The sequence below is a fragment of the Mercenaria mercenaria genome, chromosome 14 (genome assembly GCF_021730395.1).
Source record: "Mercenaria mercenaria strain notata chromosome 14, MADL_Memer_1, whole genome shotgun sequence".
Classification (NCBI taxonomy): Eukaryota; Metazoa; Mollusca; class Bivalvia; order Venerida; family Veneridae; genus Mercenaria; species Mercenaria mercenaria.
Window position 1 is genome coordinate 65276444 of NC_069374.1, and position 18325 is coordinate 65294768.

General features: G+C 36.7%; 2 protein-coding genes across 3 annotated transcripts in view; one reads left to right on the forward strand and one right to left on the reverse strand.

The window, feature by feature from the left end:
• The first annotated feature begins 710 nt into the window (after positions 1 to 710).
• Positions 711 to 18325, forward strand: part of LOC128548550 (uncharacterized) — a 351915-nt gene continuing 334300 nt past the window's right edge. Inside the window, exon 1 of one of the 2 annotated variants that reach the window (XM_053523737.1) lies at positions 711 to 972. In XM_053523737.1, coding sequence (XP_053379712.1) covers positions 831 to 972 — 142 coding nt within the window. In that variant the 5' untranslated portion in view covers positions 711 to 830. The remainder of the gene's footprint in view (positions 973 to 18325) is intronic. The other variant, XM_053523738.1, reaches the window with a different exon arrangement.
• LOC128548551 (probable serine/threonine-protein kinase pats1) overlaps positions 10109 to 18325 on the reverse strand; it is a 53620-nt gene continuing 45403 nt past the window's right edge. The window contains exons 8-9 of the mRNA XM_053523740.1: positions 11747 to 11865; positions 10109 to 11014 (exon numbers count right to left, since the gene is read on the reverse strand). Of these exons, the coding sequence (XP_053379715.1) occupies positions 10439 to 11014; positions 11747 to 11865 (695 nt within the window). The 3' untranslated portion in view covers positions 10109 to 10438. The remainder of the gene's footprint in view (positions 11015 to 11746; positions 11866 to 18325) is intronic.

Genomic DNA, 18325 nt, shown 5'->3' on the forward strand with positions numbered 1-18325 from the left:
CCTAAGGATCACCAAAAATATCCCCAAGTATGGGTATTTTGGTCGATATTAGCAGAAAATAGTTGAAAATATGTGAAGAACATTAAATTTTGACAATGTTCAGCACATTCTTTCCCATTAAATCTGCTTTAAAGATGGTCAATCACATTTTAAGCCACATTTTATAAACATGAAAACCATGTACAGTGACAGGAGTGGGGACACCCGTGGACATAATCTAGTTTTAAATAGAAAGATGTGAATCTGAAAAAGAATTTTAAACGAAGCAGTGGTATCCGCATTATTAGCTTTTTCAACAGAAGCTCTCTAATCCAAGTTCAATAAATCGTCCTAATAGTGTAACTGCTGTAAAGGGCATTGATAACATCTGCCTGCTTATTATGCGATAAACATAACATAGCAGTATGATATCAAGTCTGCAAAACAAGTGGCACACAATTAATTCCCATGGAAATTCCAATAAACGGGGAAAACGTATTCTGAGACCTGACAAAAATGTCTATTAAAAATTGTCTTACAAAAATGTCACAAGTCCAAACTTTGTAGCGTTTAACAATACTTTAAGATTATATGTTAGAGTAGCATAAAAAGTAGATATATCATATGTTCTAACTTATTTGGTATTACATGTACTTGATGTAAATTTTGTCACGAACATTATGTTTACCATACATACATTTTGCAATCTCTGAAATCATTAAAAGGTAATATGTCTTAGAAAAAAAAACAAACCAAACATAGCTAAAAGAAATATTTTTGGTGCTCAGGTAAGGGTAAGCTACAGCAGAGGAACTTCATTAAAATGTAAATTTTACTTATATTTCACTTTTATGTCAGGTTCAAAAAGAGACCAGAATATAAGTTGTATCGTTAGAACATTGAAAGGGTATGAAGAACCACAACACAAACCAGTTTCTGAAGGACAATCGTTTAATAATATGATGGCCAGTGTCCCTAAAAGTACTGGTACTGGTAAGAGATTATGATATCATTAAATCTTGCAGTTTTGTGATATTCCTTTCAAACTTGCTTACTTGAAATATCATCAATTGTTACCTCATCTGAGCAATGGTCATGGTGAGCTATTGTGATCACGCTGTGTCCGTCGTCCGTCGTGCGTGCGTTCGTCCGTCCGTCGTCAACAATTGTGTTTAAAAGATATCTCCTCAAAAACCACTGAATGGATTTTGATGAAACTTGGCATGGACATTCCTTGGATGGTCCTCTACCAAAGTTGTTCCGCTTGGTTGCACATAGGGGCCACCAGAGCTACAAATAGCAGTCTTCAAACGGCATCTCCTCCTAAACCGATGGTCCGATTTTGAAATAATTTCACACAAATGGTCCTTATGTCATCCTTTGCCAAGATTGTTCAGATTATTCCGATTCGTAAAAAAACATGGCCGCCAGGGGGCGTGGTCACTTTTCCCTATATGCATATAGTCGAAATTTTAAAAATCTCGTTCTGTGAAACTGCTGGCCCAATTTTAAAATAGTTTTACACAAATGGTCCTTGTGTGACCCTCTACCAAGATTGTTTAAATTATTTCAAAAAACATGGTCGCCAGAGGGCGTGGTCACTTTTCCCTATATGTATATAATAGAAACTTTAAAAATCTTCTTGTGAAACTGCTAGCCCGATTTTAAAATAATTTTACACAAATGGTTATTGTGTGACCCTCTACCAAGATTGTTCAAATTATCCTGATTCGTGAAAAAACATGGCTGCCAAGGGGCGTGGTCACTTTATGTATATAGTAGAAACTTAGAAAATCTTCTTGTATAAAACTGTTAGCCTGATTTTGAAATAATTTCACACAAATTGTCCTGGTTTGACCTTCTACAAATAGTGTTCAAATTTTTCTGATTTGTCAAAAGACATGGCCGCACGAGGGCGTGGTCACTTTTCTTCAACAATTTCTTTACACAACATCTCCTCCAACACCAATGAATGGATTTTGATGAAGTTTTACACAAATGATCTATGGGAAGCCCTCTTTCAAAGTTGTTCAAATGGTTCAGGTTCATTGAGCATACGGGCCTTTTTTGTTAAAAATAGATTTTCAGCTATCAGACTTTAAAAATCATTTTCTCTAGAGCTTTGATATTTGACATGTGATATAAGGGTTTGACTCTCTACCATACTTGTCCAAATTATCGCCCTAAGGTCAGACAATGGCCACGCCCCTGTATCTGACATGTACTTACTACTGGCTTATATAAAAGAAATTTTGAAAATCTTTTTCTCTGAACCAATAGTAGCTAGAGCCTTGATATTAAGCGTGTGATATCAGATTTGTAATGTCTACCGGAATTGTTCAAATTATTGCCGTAGGTTAAAAAATTGTGTGACATGAATATAATATAGGCTAACATAGAAGAAACCTAACTCTGTACGTATACAAACACACCAAAAGCCATGTACACAGGTGAATGCTTTAGGGTCAATGACCCTCTTGTTTTAGCTATTAATATAGGTGAGTGGTCCAGCATCAATCATCTCTGAAATTAATGGTCTGATTTACACCAAACTGTGTCTGTAGCATCCTGGCAATGTCCTCTGTCAAGTTTATTCAAGTGAGGACAATTGGCTTATTTAATCAACCTCTCAAGCTAGAAATAGGAAAAAACTTTGAATGATTTCTTGTCATGAACGGCTTGATGGATCTTCTTCAAACTTGGTTTGTTGCATCACTGTAAGGTCTCAAGCCAAATTTGTTCAAATGGGGCACTTCGCCACTTTTAGGTGCCACTAGAGCTAAAATTAGAGAAATAGCACTAATCCACTTCTCATGCACCGCTTGATAGATCTTGATGGAATTCATCCGACTTGGTTTGTAGAATCATTATAAGGCCCCCCAAAGCTCAGATACCTAAAAGGTCACAATTGGAGGTCAGATGTCAATAGGAGTTTTTCCTGTCCGACTGTAACTCATCAATCCATCAAGGAAGATTTAGCTGACTATAGGAAGTTTATTGACGTCCCAGAAATAAGAGATCGTAAGTGAAAAACAGTACTTTCAAGAATATTTATATTTGACATATAGACTGGCACAGTTTACTATTATATTGAATCATAAGAATTTAAAAAATATATTTTGATGGGAAGAAAACATACCGGTATTAACAATTTACTGTTTATGATTACATCGTAATTACCAAAAAGTTGTTATAAGATTAAAATCTATTACTTTCATTTTGCATCGTCATTGATATATAATAAGTCATCGAGATTTAAGTGTTCAGATTTTTCACTTAACGATTTGTCACATATATACCGGTATTGTAAGGTAAGGGCTAGGTTAAAGAAGTTTATGTCCGATATATGAATTACGTTTGTTTTCTGAAATTTATTGAATAATTTAGTACAAATATAACATCTTCTGCGTACACACAACACGCATATTTCTGACATTAGATACACAAAACCTATTGAAAGTGTTGCCATTTTGATGATGTCAGAACTCCGCCGAGTCACGGACGTGGAGCAAAATACATGAGAAATTGTGACCAAATACATCATTCTAAGATGTGCTGTCTGTGTGCAACACTAATTTTCACGCTATGTTCTAAATATGATTTTTTTACATAGTCTAGATTATTTGTGAACTTTTTTCATTTGTGACACATTTTATGCCCTCTGTTTGACAGACCAGGTAGGCATATTGTGTTTGAACTCACAGTCTGTCCGCCCATCTATCTGTCCATCTGTCCATCTGTCACATTTTCCTGTGAACTAAACTGTTCCTACAGTTTCCATCCAGTTCAAATGAAACTTTGTATACATCATCAATATTAAGTGAGCATGTGCATATTGTCTGATATTTGGAGTTATGGACCCTGTTTTGACTAAAAAATATTACTTTTTCATCTGTACCTTATATACTCAACTCCACGTAAGATTCCACCCAATTCAGATGAAACTTAGCACAAAATGGAAATGCCAAAATTGTGAGAATCTTATGTCTGAATATATATCTTGAGTTAATATTCTCCATTTTAGCTCACCATCCGTCATCTGTCTGTTGTCCGTCTGTCTGTCTGTCGTCCAACTGTCAATCCATCAGCGCCAACATGTTCTTCTAATTACATCTTCTCTGAAACCACCATCTGGATACTGGTGAAACTTGGACTTGTTCCTTAGGTGGCCGTCTTTCAACTTTGTTCAAACCAGGTTGCAAGTTGGGGCAGGCAGACGTAACAGAACAGAAATCTTCAAGCGACAGCTCCTTTTTATCGTTGAGCAAATTTTGAAATAGTTTCATAGAAAAGTTCCACCTGCAAAACTTGTTTAAATTTTTACGATAAGTAAAAAAAAACATGGCTGCCAGGGGCGTGGTCATTTTCCCTTTCATATGTACAATAGAAAAATGTTCTTGTTAGAATCTGCCTGCGTAATTTTGAAATATTTTCACACAAATTATTATTGGGTAGCCCTCTACCAAGACTGGTCAAATAACTAGCATTCTGATTCGTCATGAAACATTGCCACCAGAGGACGTGGTCACTTCTCCCTATATGCATATAGTGAAAGTTTCTAAAATCTTATTTTTAGGAACTGCTAGCCCGATTTTTATACGCCTGAAGGGACGTATTATGTTATGACGCTGGTGTCCGTCTGTCCGTGCCCGCGAAATGATGGTTAAGTGATTGCGTAACGGGTACTTTCTCTTTGATGTCATTCATTCCGTTCTGTTAATGTGACAAATGCTCTCCGTGCGTGCGTGCGTGCGTCCGTCCGCAACGATCTTTGTCCGGAGCATAACTCCAAAAGTACTGGAGGGAATTTCTTCAAACTTCATACACTGATAGAACACATTGGGAGGAAGTGCAGTGTATAAGAACAATAACCCTACCTTGCCTATTTTTTGAGTTATTCCCCTTTATCTTATTTTCTTAAAAAATTTTGTCCGGAGCATAACTCCAAAAGTAGTGGAGGGATTTTCTTCAAACTTCATACACTGATAGAACACATTGGGAGGAAGTGCAGTGTGCAAGAACAATAACTCTGCCTTGCCTATTTTTTGAGTTATTCCCCTTTATCATTTTTTCTTAAAAAAAATTGTCCGGAGCATTTCTTCTTCATGCATAGAGGGATTTTGATATAACTTGGCACAAATGTTCACCATCATGAGACAGAATGTCATGCGCAAGATCCAGGTCCCTAGGTCTAAGGTTAAGGTCACACTTAGAGGCCAAAGGTCAGATACAAGAATGACATTGTCCGAAGCATTTCTTCTTCATGCATGGAGGGATTTTGATGTAACTTGGCACAATTATACACCATCATGAGACGAAGTGTCATGCGCAGTTCCCTTCTTTAGAATTACCTCCCTTTGTTGTTACTTTAAATAGCTTTTATTGTAACTTTTTCATTACTAGTCGTAGGGAAAAATCGAGACCACTTTTCTGTAGTACAACTTGCATGCTACATCCAATTTTGAGGTGTATTTTGACCAATCTCTACCTGGTAAAAATTTTTTTGTGAACTTGCAATTTTTTTTTTTTTTAAGATTAACTTCCCTTAGTTGTTACTATAAATAACTTATATTGTAACATTTTTATAATTGACCGTAGGGAAAAAAACAAGACCACTTTTCTGTGGTACAACATGGATGTTACTTTCCAATTTTACGTGTATTTTAAGATATCTCTACCTGGTAAGGAGTTTTTTGTGGACTTAGAAAAACAAAAGACTTACAATGATTACTAAACAACCACAAAATTAAAATTCCATTTGCAAATACAGCTGCAAGAGTAAAGAAATTTGCTGCGACGGACATATATTGTGACATTCTGGCACTCGTGTTCCCTGTTAGCTTTCCATTCCTTCTTTTTACAGTAGCCATATAGAAAAACATCATAGCTATACTGTTCATGAAAATTAATAAAATTTAGCAGTAAACCACCTCACCACTGACTTATTCTTTCTTCCACATCTTTAAAACCCCTGATGCGGACCACAACTAAATGGTTCTTCAAAGCTTTCCCCAAAATCAATACTTTCAGACACTAACTTGCCAGGAACTTTAGCCTTCAGTTATAATATGCCCGGCGGGGGGATTGGCCATGTCTAACATGGCTCTTGTTCTTTTTATGTGACTGTTAGAACAATAGAGAGAACAATGGGGGTGTCACATAAAGACCGTTTCGTTAGAACGTCCGTCCGTCCGTCTGTCCGTCTGTCCGTTAGCAATTTCGTGTCCGCTCTGTAACTCTTGAACCCCTTGAAGGATTTCAAGGAAAGTTTACACAAATGTTCACCACACCAAGACGATGTGCAGAGCGCATGTTTCGGATGTCTCGCTTCAAGGTCAAGGTCACACTTCTGAGGCAAAAGTCATATCACTTTGTTTCGTGTCCGCTCTGTAACTCTTGAACCCCTTGAAGGATTTCAAAGAAACTTGACACAAATGTTCACCACACCAAGACGACATGCAGAGTGCATGTTCCGGATGACTTGCTTCAAGGTCAAGGTCACACTTATGGGTCAAAAGTCATATATGACTTTGCTTTGTGTATATTGCTCTGCATTGCAGTGCACTTGTTTTTATTTGGCAGATCTCATTTTTGTACTTACAGTAATTTTTTTTTGAATGACTTCCCTTTTATGTTACTATAAATAGCTTATTTTGAAACTTTTTTATTATTGGCCGTAGGGAAAAACCGAGACCACTTTTCTGTGGTACAACATGGATGGTACCTCCAATTTTAAGGTGTATTTTTACATACCTGTACCTGATAAGGATTTGTTTGTAGACTTTGAATATTTTTTTGTGGACTTAGATTTGTTTTTTGAAGTTTTCCTTTTGTTGTTCCAGTCCTTTGGGGCTACAACAGTCAAGTTCTTAAAATTTTGCTCCCATCCTATGATGTAAGCCTTCGGGCGTATATTGCCCCGCTTGGCGGCGCTCTTGTTAAATAATTGCACACAAATGATCTTTGGGTGAGCTTCGCCAAGATTGGTCAAATTATTCTGATTTGTCAAAAACTTTGACCGACAGAGGGCGTGATTACTTCTCCCTATATTCATAAAGTGGAAACTGAAAAATATCTTCTCTGAAACTGCTGGCCTGATTTTAAATTAAGTTAACACAAATTACCCTTTGGTGACCCTCTGTAAAGATTCTTCCAGTTAATCTGATTCTTCAAAAAAACCCACATGTGCCAGAAAGCATAATCGCTTCCTTGTGTACTCAACTTCTCCTACAGTTTCCATCCAATTCAATTGAAACTTCGTATACATCATCAACATGAAAATGACATGTGCATATTGCCGAAAGTTTCATGATGACTTATTTTGGTGTTTTGGACAATATTACAACTACATCAGAACATATCAGAACATTATGAACTCAATTATTTCTACAGGTTACATCCAATTTAAACAAGGCAGTCTGAAAGACAGCTAAATCCCCCGCCACTGCTATGGATAGTGAAAGGGTAAACCTTTGATTTTAGCTGTGACCTTGACTTTGAACTGACATGGCTGACTCATGCATTCTGCACAACGTCTTGATGAGGTGATCATTTGACCAAAGTTTCATGAAAATCCTTCAAGGGGTTTAAGAGATACAGAGCTGAAACCTTTGACCTTCAGTTGTGACCTTGACCTTGAGTTGACATGGCTGACTCATGAGTTCTTGATGAGGTGATCATTTGACCCAAGTTTGATGAAAATCCTTCAAGGGGTTAAGGAGATACAGAGTGGACACCAAATGGAAGGCTCAAACCTTCGACCCTTAGTTGTGACCTTGACCTTGAGCTGGCATGGTTGACTCATAATTTCTGCACATCATTCTGATGAGGTAATCATTTGACCCAAGTTTTATAAAATTCCTTGAAGGGGTTTAGGAAATATAGAGCGGACACGAAATGGAAGGCTCAAACCTTTGACCTTCAGTTGTGACCTTGACCTTGAGCCGACATGGCAGACTCATAAGTTCTGCACATCGCCTTGATGAGGTGATCGTTTGACCCAAGTTTGATGAAAATCCTTCAAGGTGTTTAGGAGATATAGAGCGGACACAAAATGGAAGGCTCAAACCTTTGACCCTAAGTTGTGACATTGACCTTGAGCCAGCATGGTTGACTCATGGATTCTGCACATTGTCTTGATGAGGTGATCATTTGACCCAAGTTTTATAAAATTCCTTCAAGGGGTTTAAGAGATATAGAGCGGACACAAAATGGAAGGCTCAAACCTTTGACCTTGAGTTGTGACCTTGACCTTGAACCGACAAGGCTGATTCATGAGTTCTGCACATCGTCTTGATGAGGTGATCATTTGATCCAAGTTTCATGAAAATCCTTCAAGGGGTTCTGGAGATATGGACCGGACACGATTTTGTTACGGACGTGCATGTCATCCAAATTTCAAGGCTGTATCTTAAAAAAAAACCAAGAAAGTAGGTCAGTAGGTCAAGGTCACAGTCAGGTGACCCCTAATCACTTGGCAATGCAACATATCAAATATCAAACGCCTATGTCTTTTGGTTTCATGCAAGAAGAGTTTTAAAGTGTTTTTCCTATAAAAGTCTATGTAAAACTTAGGACCCCAGGGCAGGGACCCTTTTCATCTCTGGGACACAATTTGAACAATCTTGGTAGAGGACCACAAGGCAATGCTACATTATTACCAAATATTAAAGGCCTAGGTCTAGTGGTATCAAACAAGAAGATTTTTAAAGTTTTTACCTATAAAAATCTATGTAAAACATGGAACGCCGGGGCACAGGGCTCCTTTTTACCCCAGGGTCAAAATTTGAAAAATCTGAAGAGAGGATCATTAGATGATGTCACATGCCAAATATCAAGGCTCTTTGCCTTGCGGTTTTGGACAAGACGATTTTTAAAGTTTTTCCTTTTGGGTGCCATTGTAACCAAAGTTCTGCATAAAATTCATTTTTCGAACAATTTTGGGGCCACCCAAGGATCATTTCTGTGAAGTTTGGTGTAAATCTGCCCACTAGTTTTCAAGAAGAATTTTTTTGAGAAAATGTAGACGGACGAACGACGCACGACTGACGAAAGACGACGGACATTGAGCGGTCACAAAAGCTCACCATGAGCCTTTGGCTCAGGTGAGCTAAAAACTAATAAGGCTGAAGTAAATAACATATTTAACTGAGTAATATAAAAAACTGAAACTGAAACTGCTTTATTTGATTAAACGCCTAATTTTACACATAGTATATTCACCGGCGTTGTACATTAAATTATACCAGATTTATATAGCGCCAAAGGCGCTTTACATAGTTCAAATGCAGCCACACAGGGCGCATAATTCATCCTCTACTAGTACAGACACAGAGCGATCTGACCAGAGGGACAGAGTGAGACAAAGCCCCCACGACAGAGAGATCAGAAATCAGATACAGGCTTATCCGGCTAACTTAGCCTAGCTCGTTTTAAATAGACAGCCTGGTTCTTTAACGTGCCCAGTGTATAGCACTGATACACGCAAGGATTGCCTGGGTTCCTGACCAGTACACCTCTAGTTGGGTGGGAAACACTGAAAAGCGTTTCTGAAAATTCCCGAGTAGCTGCCGGGGATCGAACCCCGACCTCAGGATTGGAAGGCCAGTGTGCAAACCACTGAGCTATCCGTCCACCACAAAATATATGTCCCATAAGATGCAGTATAGGATACATTCACGTCCAAAATGGGGGAAATTTAAATAATAAAATCAAAATCATCTTTTTAATCAAATATTTTGGTATGTATAATATTATCATAAATAGAGTTATGTTAACCTTATAATGAAGCAGTAGTATCCAAATTGTTGGTATTATTTAACTGGAGCTCCCGGGGATAAATAGTATCTGCCAATTGAGCAAACAATGGCTTATCCGTATGAAGAATATCATCCGGATAGTGTGATGTATTATTAAATGCAGTAATAATGTCTGCGTATGTATTCGCAGAAAGGCTCAACATTAAATCTCTTTTATAAAAATAAATAAACAAATCTGCGACAAGGGGTGCGCAATTACTTACCATCGGCATACCAATTATTTGTCTGAAAATTGCATTCCCAAACCTCACGTAAACTTTGCTCAATAAAATTTTACAAGTTTCATCACAGGTCCACATATTTTAGCAATGCAACAAGTACAAAAATCTTTCTTGAAGAAGCAAGCGAGAAATGTAGCATTCTCCCTGGCAAAAGCGAGAGATGTAGCATTCTCCCTGGCAAAAGTTTTTGTGATTTAAGGCTGTTAGTTTCCCTTTTATCAAAACATGCGGTAAAGTGGAATACAAAGTATATAAATCGTATGTACTGACTGAGGATACCTTGTAAATAAAACATATAATTCGGCAATCTTTAAATTAAGTTGAGAAGGCCTAGACATTTTAACTGTTACTTTCTGTGGTTGAATATTATATTATATGAACTTATATATTTTATTTGCCTCAATCTCATGTATCAAAACTTTACTTACTACGTGAGTGAATTGTACCTTGATCACACGACCAGTATTTAGTCAAATCATCATACGGAACGACATGTACGGAATCCTGGCAATAGCAAATGATTTCCAGTGTACTGAGTTTAAACTTAACCATGTTTTCGTTTGAGTACATAGAAACTTTTGGACATTTAACAAACCGTATGATCTCGCTGTGCATTCTGATTCTTGTTTTCACTATATATTCGACATTGGCTTGTGTTTCCTTACACAGTGAAATATTTGGAAACTGTCCACCCCGCCGTGTTATCCAGATCTGCATTACGTGGTCATACAGGAACATATTAAGAAAGTGATTGTCTTCCAATATAAAAATAGCGCCTCCACAGAAAATCATGTATTTTCCATTTCTTTTTGATAATGGCCATCTTTGTAGACATGCAGCTAGTAGTTTGTTGAACACCGTAGCTGGCAAGAATCTTCCAGCCGTCGTATAGCAGAGTTTACTTGTAGACTTGCAATGTGTAGAATCACAATAAGAGGTTACTTCTTCTGGAGGACGTTGTCTCAGCACGCATGGGACAAAATACCAGTCTTTGACCTTTAATAAAAGAGAAATATAAATAGATCAGTGCTATGTAGAATATTTGGGGGAAGGGGCACAAAAATGGAGTACATTTCTAAAAACATAACTGAGAGGGTTTAACAGAAGTAATGTCACTGGAACCACCATACAAATTGTGTTTAATGTAACGAGAACAGCAACAAATTCATATCGATGTACATTGATCTATTTGTAGTATGATTTTACCATATTTTGTCAATATATTGCAAATTTATCAAGATATCGATATGGTTCATTCTACGATATTCATTTTTCCTGTTTTGTCAACGTTATATTAGTGATCGGCGTGTACATCATTATCCGTGGACATGTTACAAATATCAGAACGTTTTTTTGTTGGGTTTAACGTCGCACAGACACAATAATAGGTCATATGGCGACTTTCCAGCTTTGACGGTGAAGGAAGATCGCCGTGCCACTTCGTGCATTATTTCATCACGGGCGGGCACCTGGGTAGAACCACCGACCTACCGTAAGCCAGCTGGAAGGTTTCCTCATAAAAATAATTCAACGCCCCGAGTGAGGCCCGGAGCAACATCGATGAGGGGCAAGTGATTCGAAGTAGGCGATTTTAACCACGCGGCCCCGGAGGCCCCAATATCAGAATGCATTACTGGAAAAGGAGAAATGCAGAGAAGTTTCTATACGATATTATTAAATTGCAAACGTGTCTGACACGGATTTTCAATTACTTTCATTTACACTCACTGAAAGTTCCTTTTGTTGTACTGGTCTAGCCACCAATCCTAAATGTTCCATGTAAGTCAGTAACAGGTTCCTATATTTGTTGTAACCATTGTCTTCGCCGCCCTTTTCCCAGACTGCATCTAAAATAAGAAACACGGAATATATTACTTAGAGTAAGGTTTCTTAACTAGTAACTATAATGGACAAGGCAGTCTGAAAGACAGCTAGATCCCCCGCCACTGTTATGGATAGTTAAAGGGTAAACCTTTGATCTTCAGCTGTGACCTTGACCTTGAATTGAAATGGCTGACTCGTAAAATATGCACATCGTCTTGATGAGGTGATCATTTGACCCAAGTTTCATGAAAATCCTTCAAAGGGTTTAGGAGATACAGAGCTCAAACCTTTGACCTTGAGTTGTGACCTTGACCTTAAGTTGACATATCTGACTCATGAGTTCTTGATGAGGCGATCATTTGACCCAAGTTTGATAAAAATCCTTCAAAGGGTTTAGGAGATACCGAGTGGATACATAATGGAAGGTTCAAACATTTGACTCTAAGTTGTGACCTTGAACTTGAGCCGGCACGGCTTACTCATAAGTTCTACACATCGTCTTGATAAAGTGATCATTTGACCCAAGTTTTAAAAATTCCTTCAAGAGGTTTAGGAGATATAGAGCGGACACGAAATGAAATGCTAAAACGTTTGACCTTGAGTTGTGACCTTGACTTTGAGCCGACATGGCTGACTTGTGAGTTCGGCACATTGCCTTGATGAGGTGATCATTTGATCCAAGTTTTATGAAAATCCTTCAAGGGGTTTAGGAGATATGGAGCGGACACGGAAGTGTTACAGACGGACGGAAGGACGGACGGAGACCATTCCTATAACCGCTAATCACTCATGGCGGGGGATTAAAACATACTAGTAAATCAATTCTAGCTTAAAGATAACGTGATAACTGTGCTTACTAACGCAAAGACGTGTCCATTTCATGATAGCTGAACAAACAGCAATTCATATTACTAGTACACTATTTTGGCATGTATTTTATGTATTTCTTTTATTTTAAGAGGCAAAGATGTTGATATAAGAATTGTTCAGTCGGGTAAAATGTGGATACCGCCGCCGCAACATATGATAAACTCGAATTTTACAATTAGGTGTCCTCAAAACGATTTTTTACAGAAAAAAATGTTATGAATTGTTCAGTCGGGTAAAATGTGGATACCGCCGCCGCAACATATGCTAAACTCGAATTTTATAAATAGGTATCCTCAAAACGAATTTTTTACAGAAAAATTGTTTTTATTCATTTCTCCTATCCGTTTTCTTTGTGTTCCCTTTTTCTAATATTTTTATATTGATATTATTTCTATCTTCATTTTGCATATGTTCATTATTTACTTCTTATTCATATCGATACTCAGCTTTTTTTCCGATCTGACGAAACGGTTTCTGAAATTTCTTCGTAGGTGCGTCATAGAGAAAAAAACACAAACAACACAAATATATATATTGTTTTTGATGCACAGCAGAGGCTGATCATTCCGAGCTGGTAATCGATAGTGATCAGATTAAGAAGGGCTTGTACACATTTTACTTGAAAACAAAAGACCTAAAATTAGGAATCTTTAGGTGGAAAAAGTTTATCCGTGTTCAACATTTTATTCATCACATGCTATTTTTCAGATAAATTTATAATTTTATTTTGTCCTACGCCCAGACGTATATAATGCCATCATTTCGTCAATCTTTCCCCTTCTATTTTCTACATAAAATGTGTTAATGTGCAGTAAATGCTTTTATTTAAAGCAATTAATTTTTAAAAACCATTCATATGAAACTTAAGGTTCAAACGCTATCTTTCTCGCAATGAATATAACAATCTTTTGAATGATATATACTTCATTTTTGTAAAATAACAAATAATGAACCCAAATACGGTTTATTGTACTTACTTTGAAAAATAATTAACTTCAGCGTGAAGTTTGTTGTGGTAGCAAAATATGCAGACAATATATAATGTCACGTGAATATAAGGTATTATGGTCAATAGATTAAACGTAACGATTTAATGTTTTTGTTGATTTGTATTTCAATATTTCATTAATGAGTATTTCTCATGAACACTTTTTATCTATATCAATTACGCGACCTTTAAATCTGTCGTGAAAGTTTTGTGTAGTTATTTCTCCTACGATATATAGTTTTGCTAGTTTTCTCTTTAAAATATTAATTTTACACTTTACTCCCAGTATTTGATAATGCACACTACTTTAAATTGTATGGTATTATACTCCTATTCTTGTTATATAATTTCTTTGTTCACGTAAAATACATGCTTTCGTCATGCTTTGGCGGGTAATATGATTATAAATACATGTACTTCGAAAATATTGAACTTAAGTGTTGAGATCAGTTGGAATTAAAAGATAAGCTACAGTGAAATCTATGAAAAATAAAAGCTGCGTTAAGATATAAAGTATTATAGGAATTAAAGGTTACTGAATTTTTGATAAAAGTGTTTGTTTCCTTTTTGTGTTGATAGAGAAAGTTAAAGGGCCAAATTTAAAAGGCATGAATACTCTACCACACTGACGTGGCACCGGAACCCGGTAAATTTACATGAAATATTTCGTGATAAGTGAAACATTCTGTATAAAGTGAAAAGAATATTAAATGGGTATTGAGAATTCGAATAAAGTGATTTCGGATATACGGCTTCACAGAAAAGAAAACAATGACCAGTTTGAAATTCTTGAAAGAATGACGGACAAGATTTAGTAACGTTCTTAAGGTACTTCTGCACGTTTGAAAAACCGGAAGTGATGGCGTAACGTCATTTATCCGGAAAACGTAGAATAAAGCCTGGATTCGGCGTACGGAAATGAAAATTCATTTATGAATTAATAGAAACCTGTGAGTAAATTTATTACAATGGTACTGTTGCTATATTTCTAAAGTCAAAATATGATATTAAAACATGTGGCACGTTGGAAATATCAAAATAATGTTTTAGAATTAACGTGATATGTCCGGTTTCCTTTAATCATGATCATATATCTCAAAAATAAGCACATGGACTATACATTTTACTTCACCAAATTATAGGCCATGTGTTTATTTACAACTGTGAGAAGTTTCATCAAAATCTTCATTGTAGAAAAATTCTATTCGCATAAATGATATGAATGTTATGATTTTCCCATAGACTCCCATTATGAAATATTGCGTGAGGTCCAAATGTTTCAAATCAGTGTAGCAAAAAAATCAAGCACACGACACTATCTTTTTTATTTGCTGAATTTTCTAGGTATGTTCTGAACTTTTGAAAAAATAGAGCTTAATCAAATTCTACATTGTAGAAAAAAATTCTACCCAAATGTGCAAAACTATTAAGGTAGACGTAATAAACGCTTCTATGATCTAAGATAGTGGTTTTTATGATGAAGATTTAGGAGTAAAGTCAAATGGTATCTGTTTTTATATTAAAAAGCTGCAAACTTTCAACGTGAAATTAGAGAACCAATCTGAAAAGGTAATAGCTGCTCTTAGAGATAGTGATTGAACATTCATAGATAAAATACTTGAAGTTTCAGAGCTTTGTAACTCAGCACTGAGTATGATAACAAAACTATAAGGGAAGGAAATGCATCTGAAATGCAGAAAATATCAGAGATACAGTTAGAACTTCAAAAGGAGTTAGTGAGAATTCAAAAAGCATAATCGAAACAGAAGACAGCAGTTAAGGTTCCAAAGTTAAAAGTAAGTGTATTTTGTGGAAAAATGCTCAAGTGGATAGAATTCTGGCAGTCGTTTGATTCGTCAGTGCATCTAATGATAATAGCCTTTTTGATATAGAGAAGTTTAGTTACCCCAGGAGCAAGCTAACAGGCGAAGCGAGAAGTGCGATAACTGGGTTGAGTCTGTTCAATGAAAATTACAAGGTCGCGACCAACATTCTGAGGGAAAAGTGTGCAGATTTACGGGAAATAGTAGTTTCCATTACAGCAGAATTATCAATTTAAAGCCACCCGGTGATTCTGTTGATAGTTCTAAGTACCTACTCGATACTCAGGACAAACATCTTAGGAGTTTGGAAGTGCGTAAACAGGGTATAAAGTTGCCAAGCAGTGTAACCCGACACTTAGCAATTCAAAAGGGAAAGAAGAGCAAATGGACTGTAACAAAGCTGAAAGAGTTACTAAGAGATTTGATTACGTGGTCGCCCCTGTGAAAAAGCAGAGAAATACGAAAAGGAGAAATTGAAACCGTCGTTTCTGAAGCGTAACAGTGGAGTTAGGTCAATTACATGGACGCAAAATGAACCCTGCCAACGAGGGCACTACAGGAGTTCTGCTGAAGCACTACTGACCATACATCACAAGACGAAACCTCAGCAAGCAAACAAAGAAGTATGCAGAAAATGTAGATACTGTCCCAAAGCTCACTGGAGTGATGAATGTCTGCATTTCCGAACCATAAAACTAAAAGGGAGAAAAGAGTGTTTGAAATATAGTTGCTATAAGTGTCTAAGGGAAGGTCATTTTCTCAAACGAATGTAAAAGTAAAAGAGTATATGTGTACTGCATGCAAATTAATATTCACCACAGGAGTCTGTGTCTCTAGAAGTTTAAAAATATTGTTGTACAAGAGAGCATACATGTCTCAGGAGAAATCGTGGATGAGCCTCAGTTTGTTCAGGAAGTTTAAGAAATGCACTTCTAACGTCTAGCGAGATGGTATTGATGCAAACTGCAATGTCACAAGTTGTAAATCCGGACACGCTTCGTGGTCAAATGGTGCGAATCTTACTGGCCTCAGGGTCCAAGCGGACATATTTTACGAAACAATTAGCAAAATATCTTAGTCTTGAAAAGATAAATGAACAAGAAATAAGGTTGGTCACCTTTGGAAAGTGACAGGAGCAAAGTGCTAAACATAGGGTCTAGAAAAGTGAATATAAAATTAAAAACAGTATTTACCCTAAGGGGTACCAAATGTTTAAAGACTCTATAGTTTTCACACAGTTTTATCTTTTTTATTTTTTTATTTTTTTTTTAGTTTTCACTCAGTTTTATTAAAGTTTCGGCCTTAAGGCCTTTATCAATGATAAAATCCGAGAATTACTCTACATCATGGCGTCTCATAATACACTTAACAAAATTCCTAATTGGTCAGTTTATATTGTATTACTATTTTGTAAATAATGCACGTATTTACAAGAAATTTTACATACCAACATTTGAATAGGTACTGCAGCTAATTATTGATTTATTTTTGGCCAACTCACGGCCGGCGTAACCACATTAGGCGTTTTGACCAATATTGCATATTTTGCACGTGCAGGGCAAGCGCACCAATATGCACTTGTTAGTGAACATTTTTGGCATTACTGACAAAAGTCCTACTAGAAAAACACATATCATTGTGAAATTGACACAAGAGCAATGCGCCCGGGCTGTCGGAATTTTACAACAAAACTCAAAATCGGTCACTTCAATGAATTGTCCTTGGGTTAAATTTTGTCAAAATAGCGCGGATGGTAGATAACCAACGATTGAAGGTTCTTGTAAACGGGAATAAGGTTAAAAATGGAAATAACCATCAAAGTAACAGCTACAAACAAATTATATCAAAATTCCTTTGAAACTGCAAAAATAGTTGCACACGTGTCGTAAATGTGTCCCGGCTAGCAACATTCCGACAGCTCGATCACGTTGCTTTTGTGTCATTTTCACAATGATATGTGTTTTTCTAGTAGGACTTTCGTCAGTGTAAACGAAAACGTGCATGTTGGTGCACATGCTCTGCACGTGCAAAATATGTAATGTTAGTCAAAACGCCTAATGCGATTACTTTGGCTGTAAGTCGCCAAAAATAAATCAATAATTAGCTGCAGTACCTATTCAAATGTCGGTATGTGAAATTTCGTGTGAATACATGCATTATTAACAAAATAGAAATACTATATAAATTGACCAATTAGGAATTTTGTTGAGTGTATAACAACATTTGAAATACAAAACCGGAACTGACGTAACGTAATAAAACTGAGTGAAAACTATAGAGTCTTTAAATTAAAAAGAAGGTAAATGAATATCACCGCTAACATTGTGCCGAACATCGCTGGTACAATCCAAAGGAGGCCACTAACCATTTATGATAGTGAAATTTCAACTCACTGATATAGAATCTTTGTCTAGCAGATACAGTGCCTACAGAAGTGATAACAGATACCATTGGCCTGCTTATCGGAAGTGACTATAACTCTAACGTAATACTTGGCCATAAATTGAGGTACAGCCAGAATTGTATCTGTTATCTTCAATGCTGGGGTAGATTGTAACGGGGTAAATCACGAAATATGGAAACAACATCGAAAAACTGAGACAGTGTTAAGTGTAGATCAGTCTGTTTCAACTACACCAGAATAACAAGATTTCTGGAATGTCGAAAAGATTGAGGAGCAAATGAAAAGTTGCGATGAGGAAGTGGCCATATAGAAATTTAAGGATACGCTGGTGTTTAAAGATGGCAGATATTACGCGATTATGTCTTGGAGGTGTGAATTCAGAAATTCCGGAAAACCGT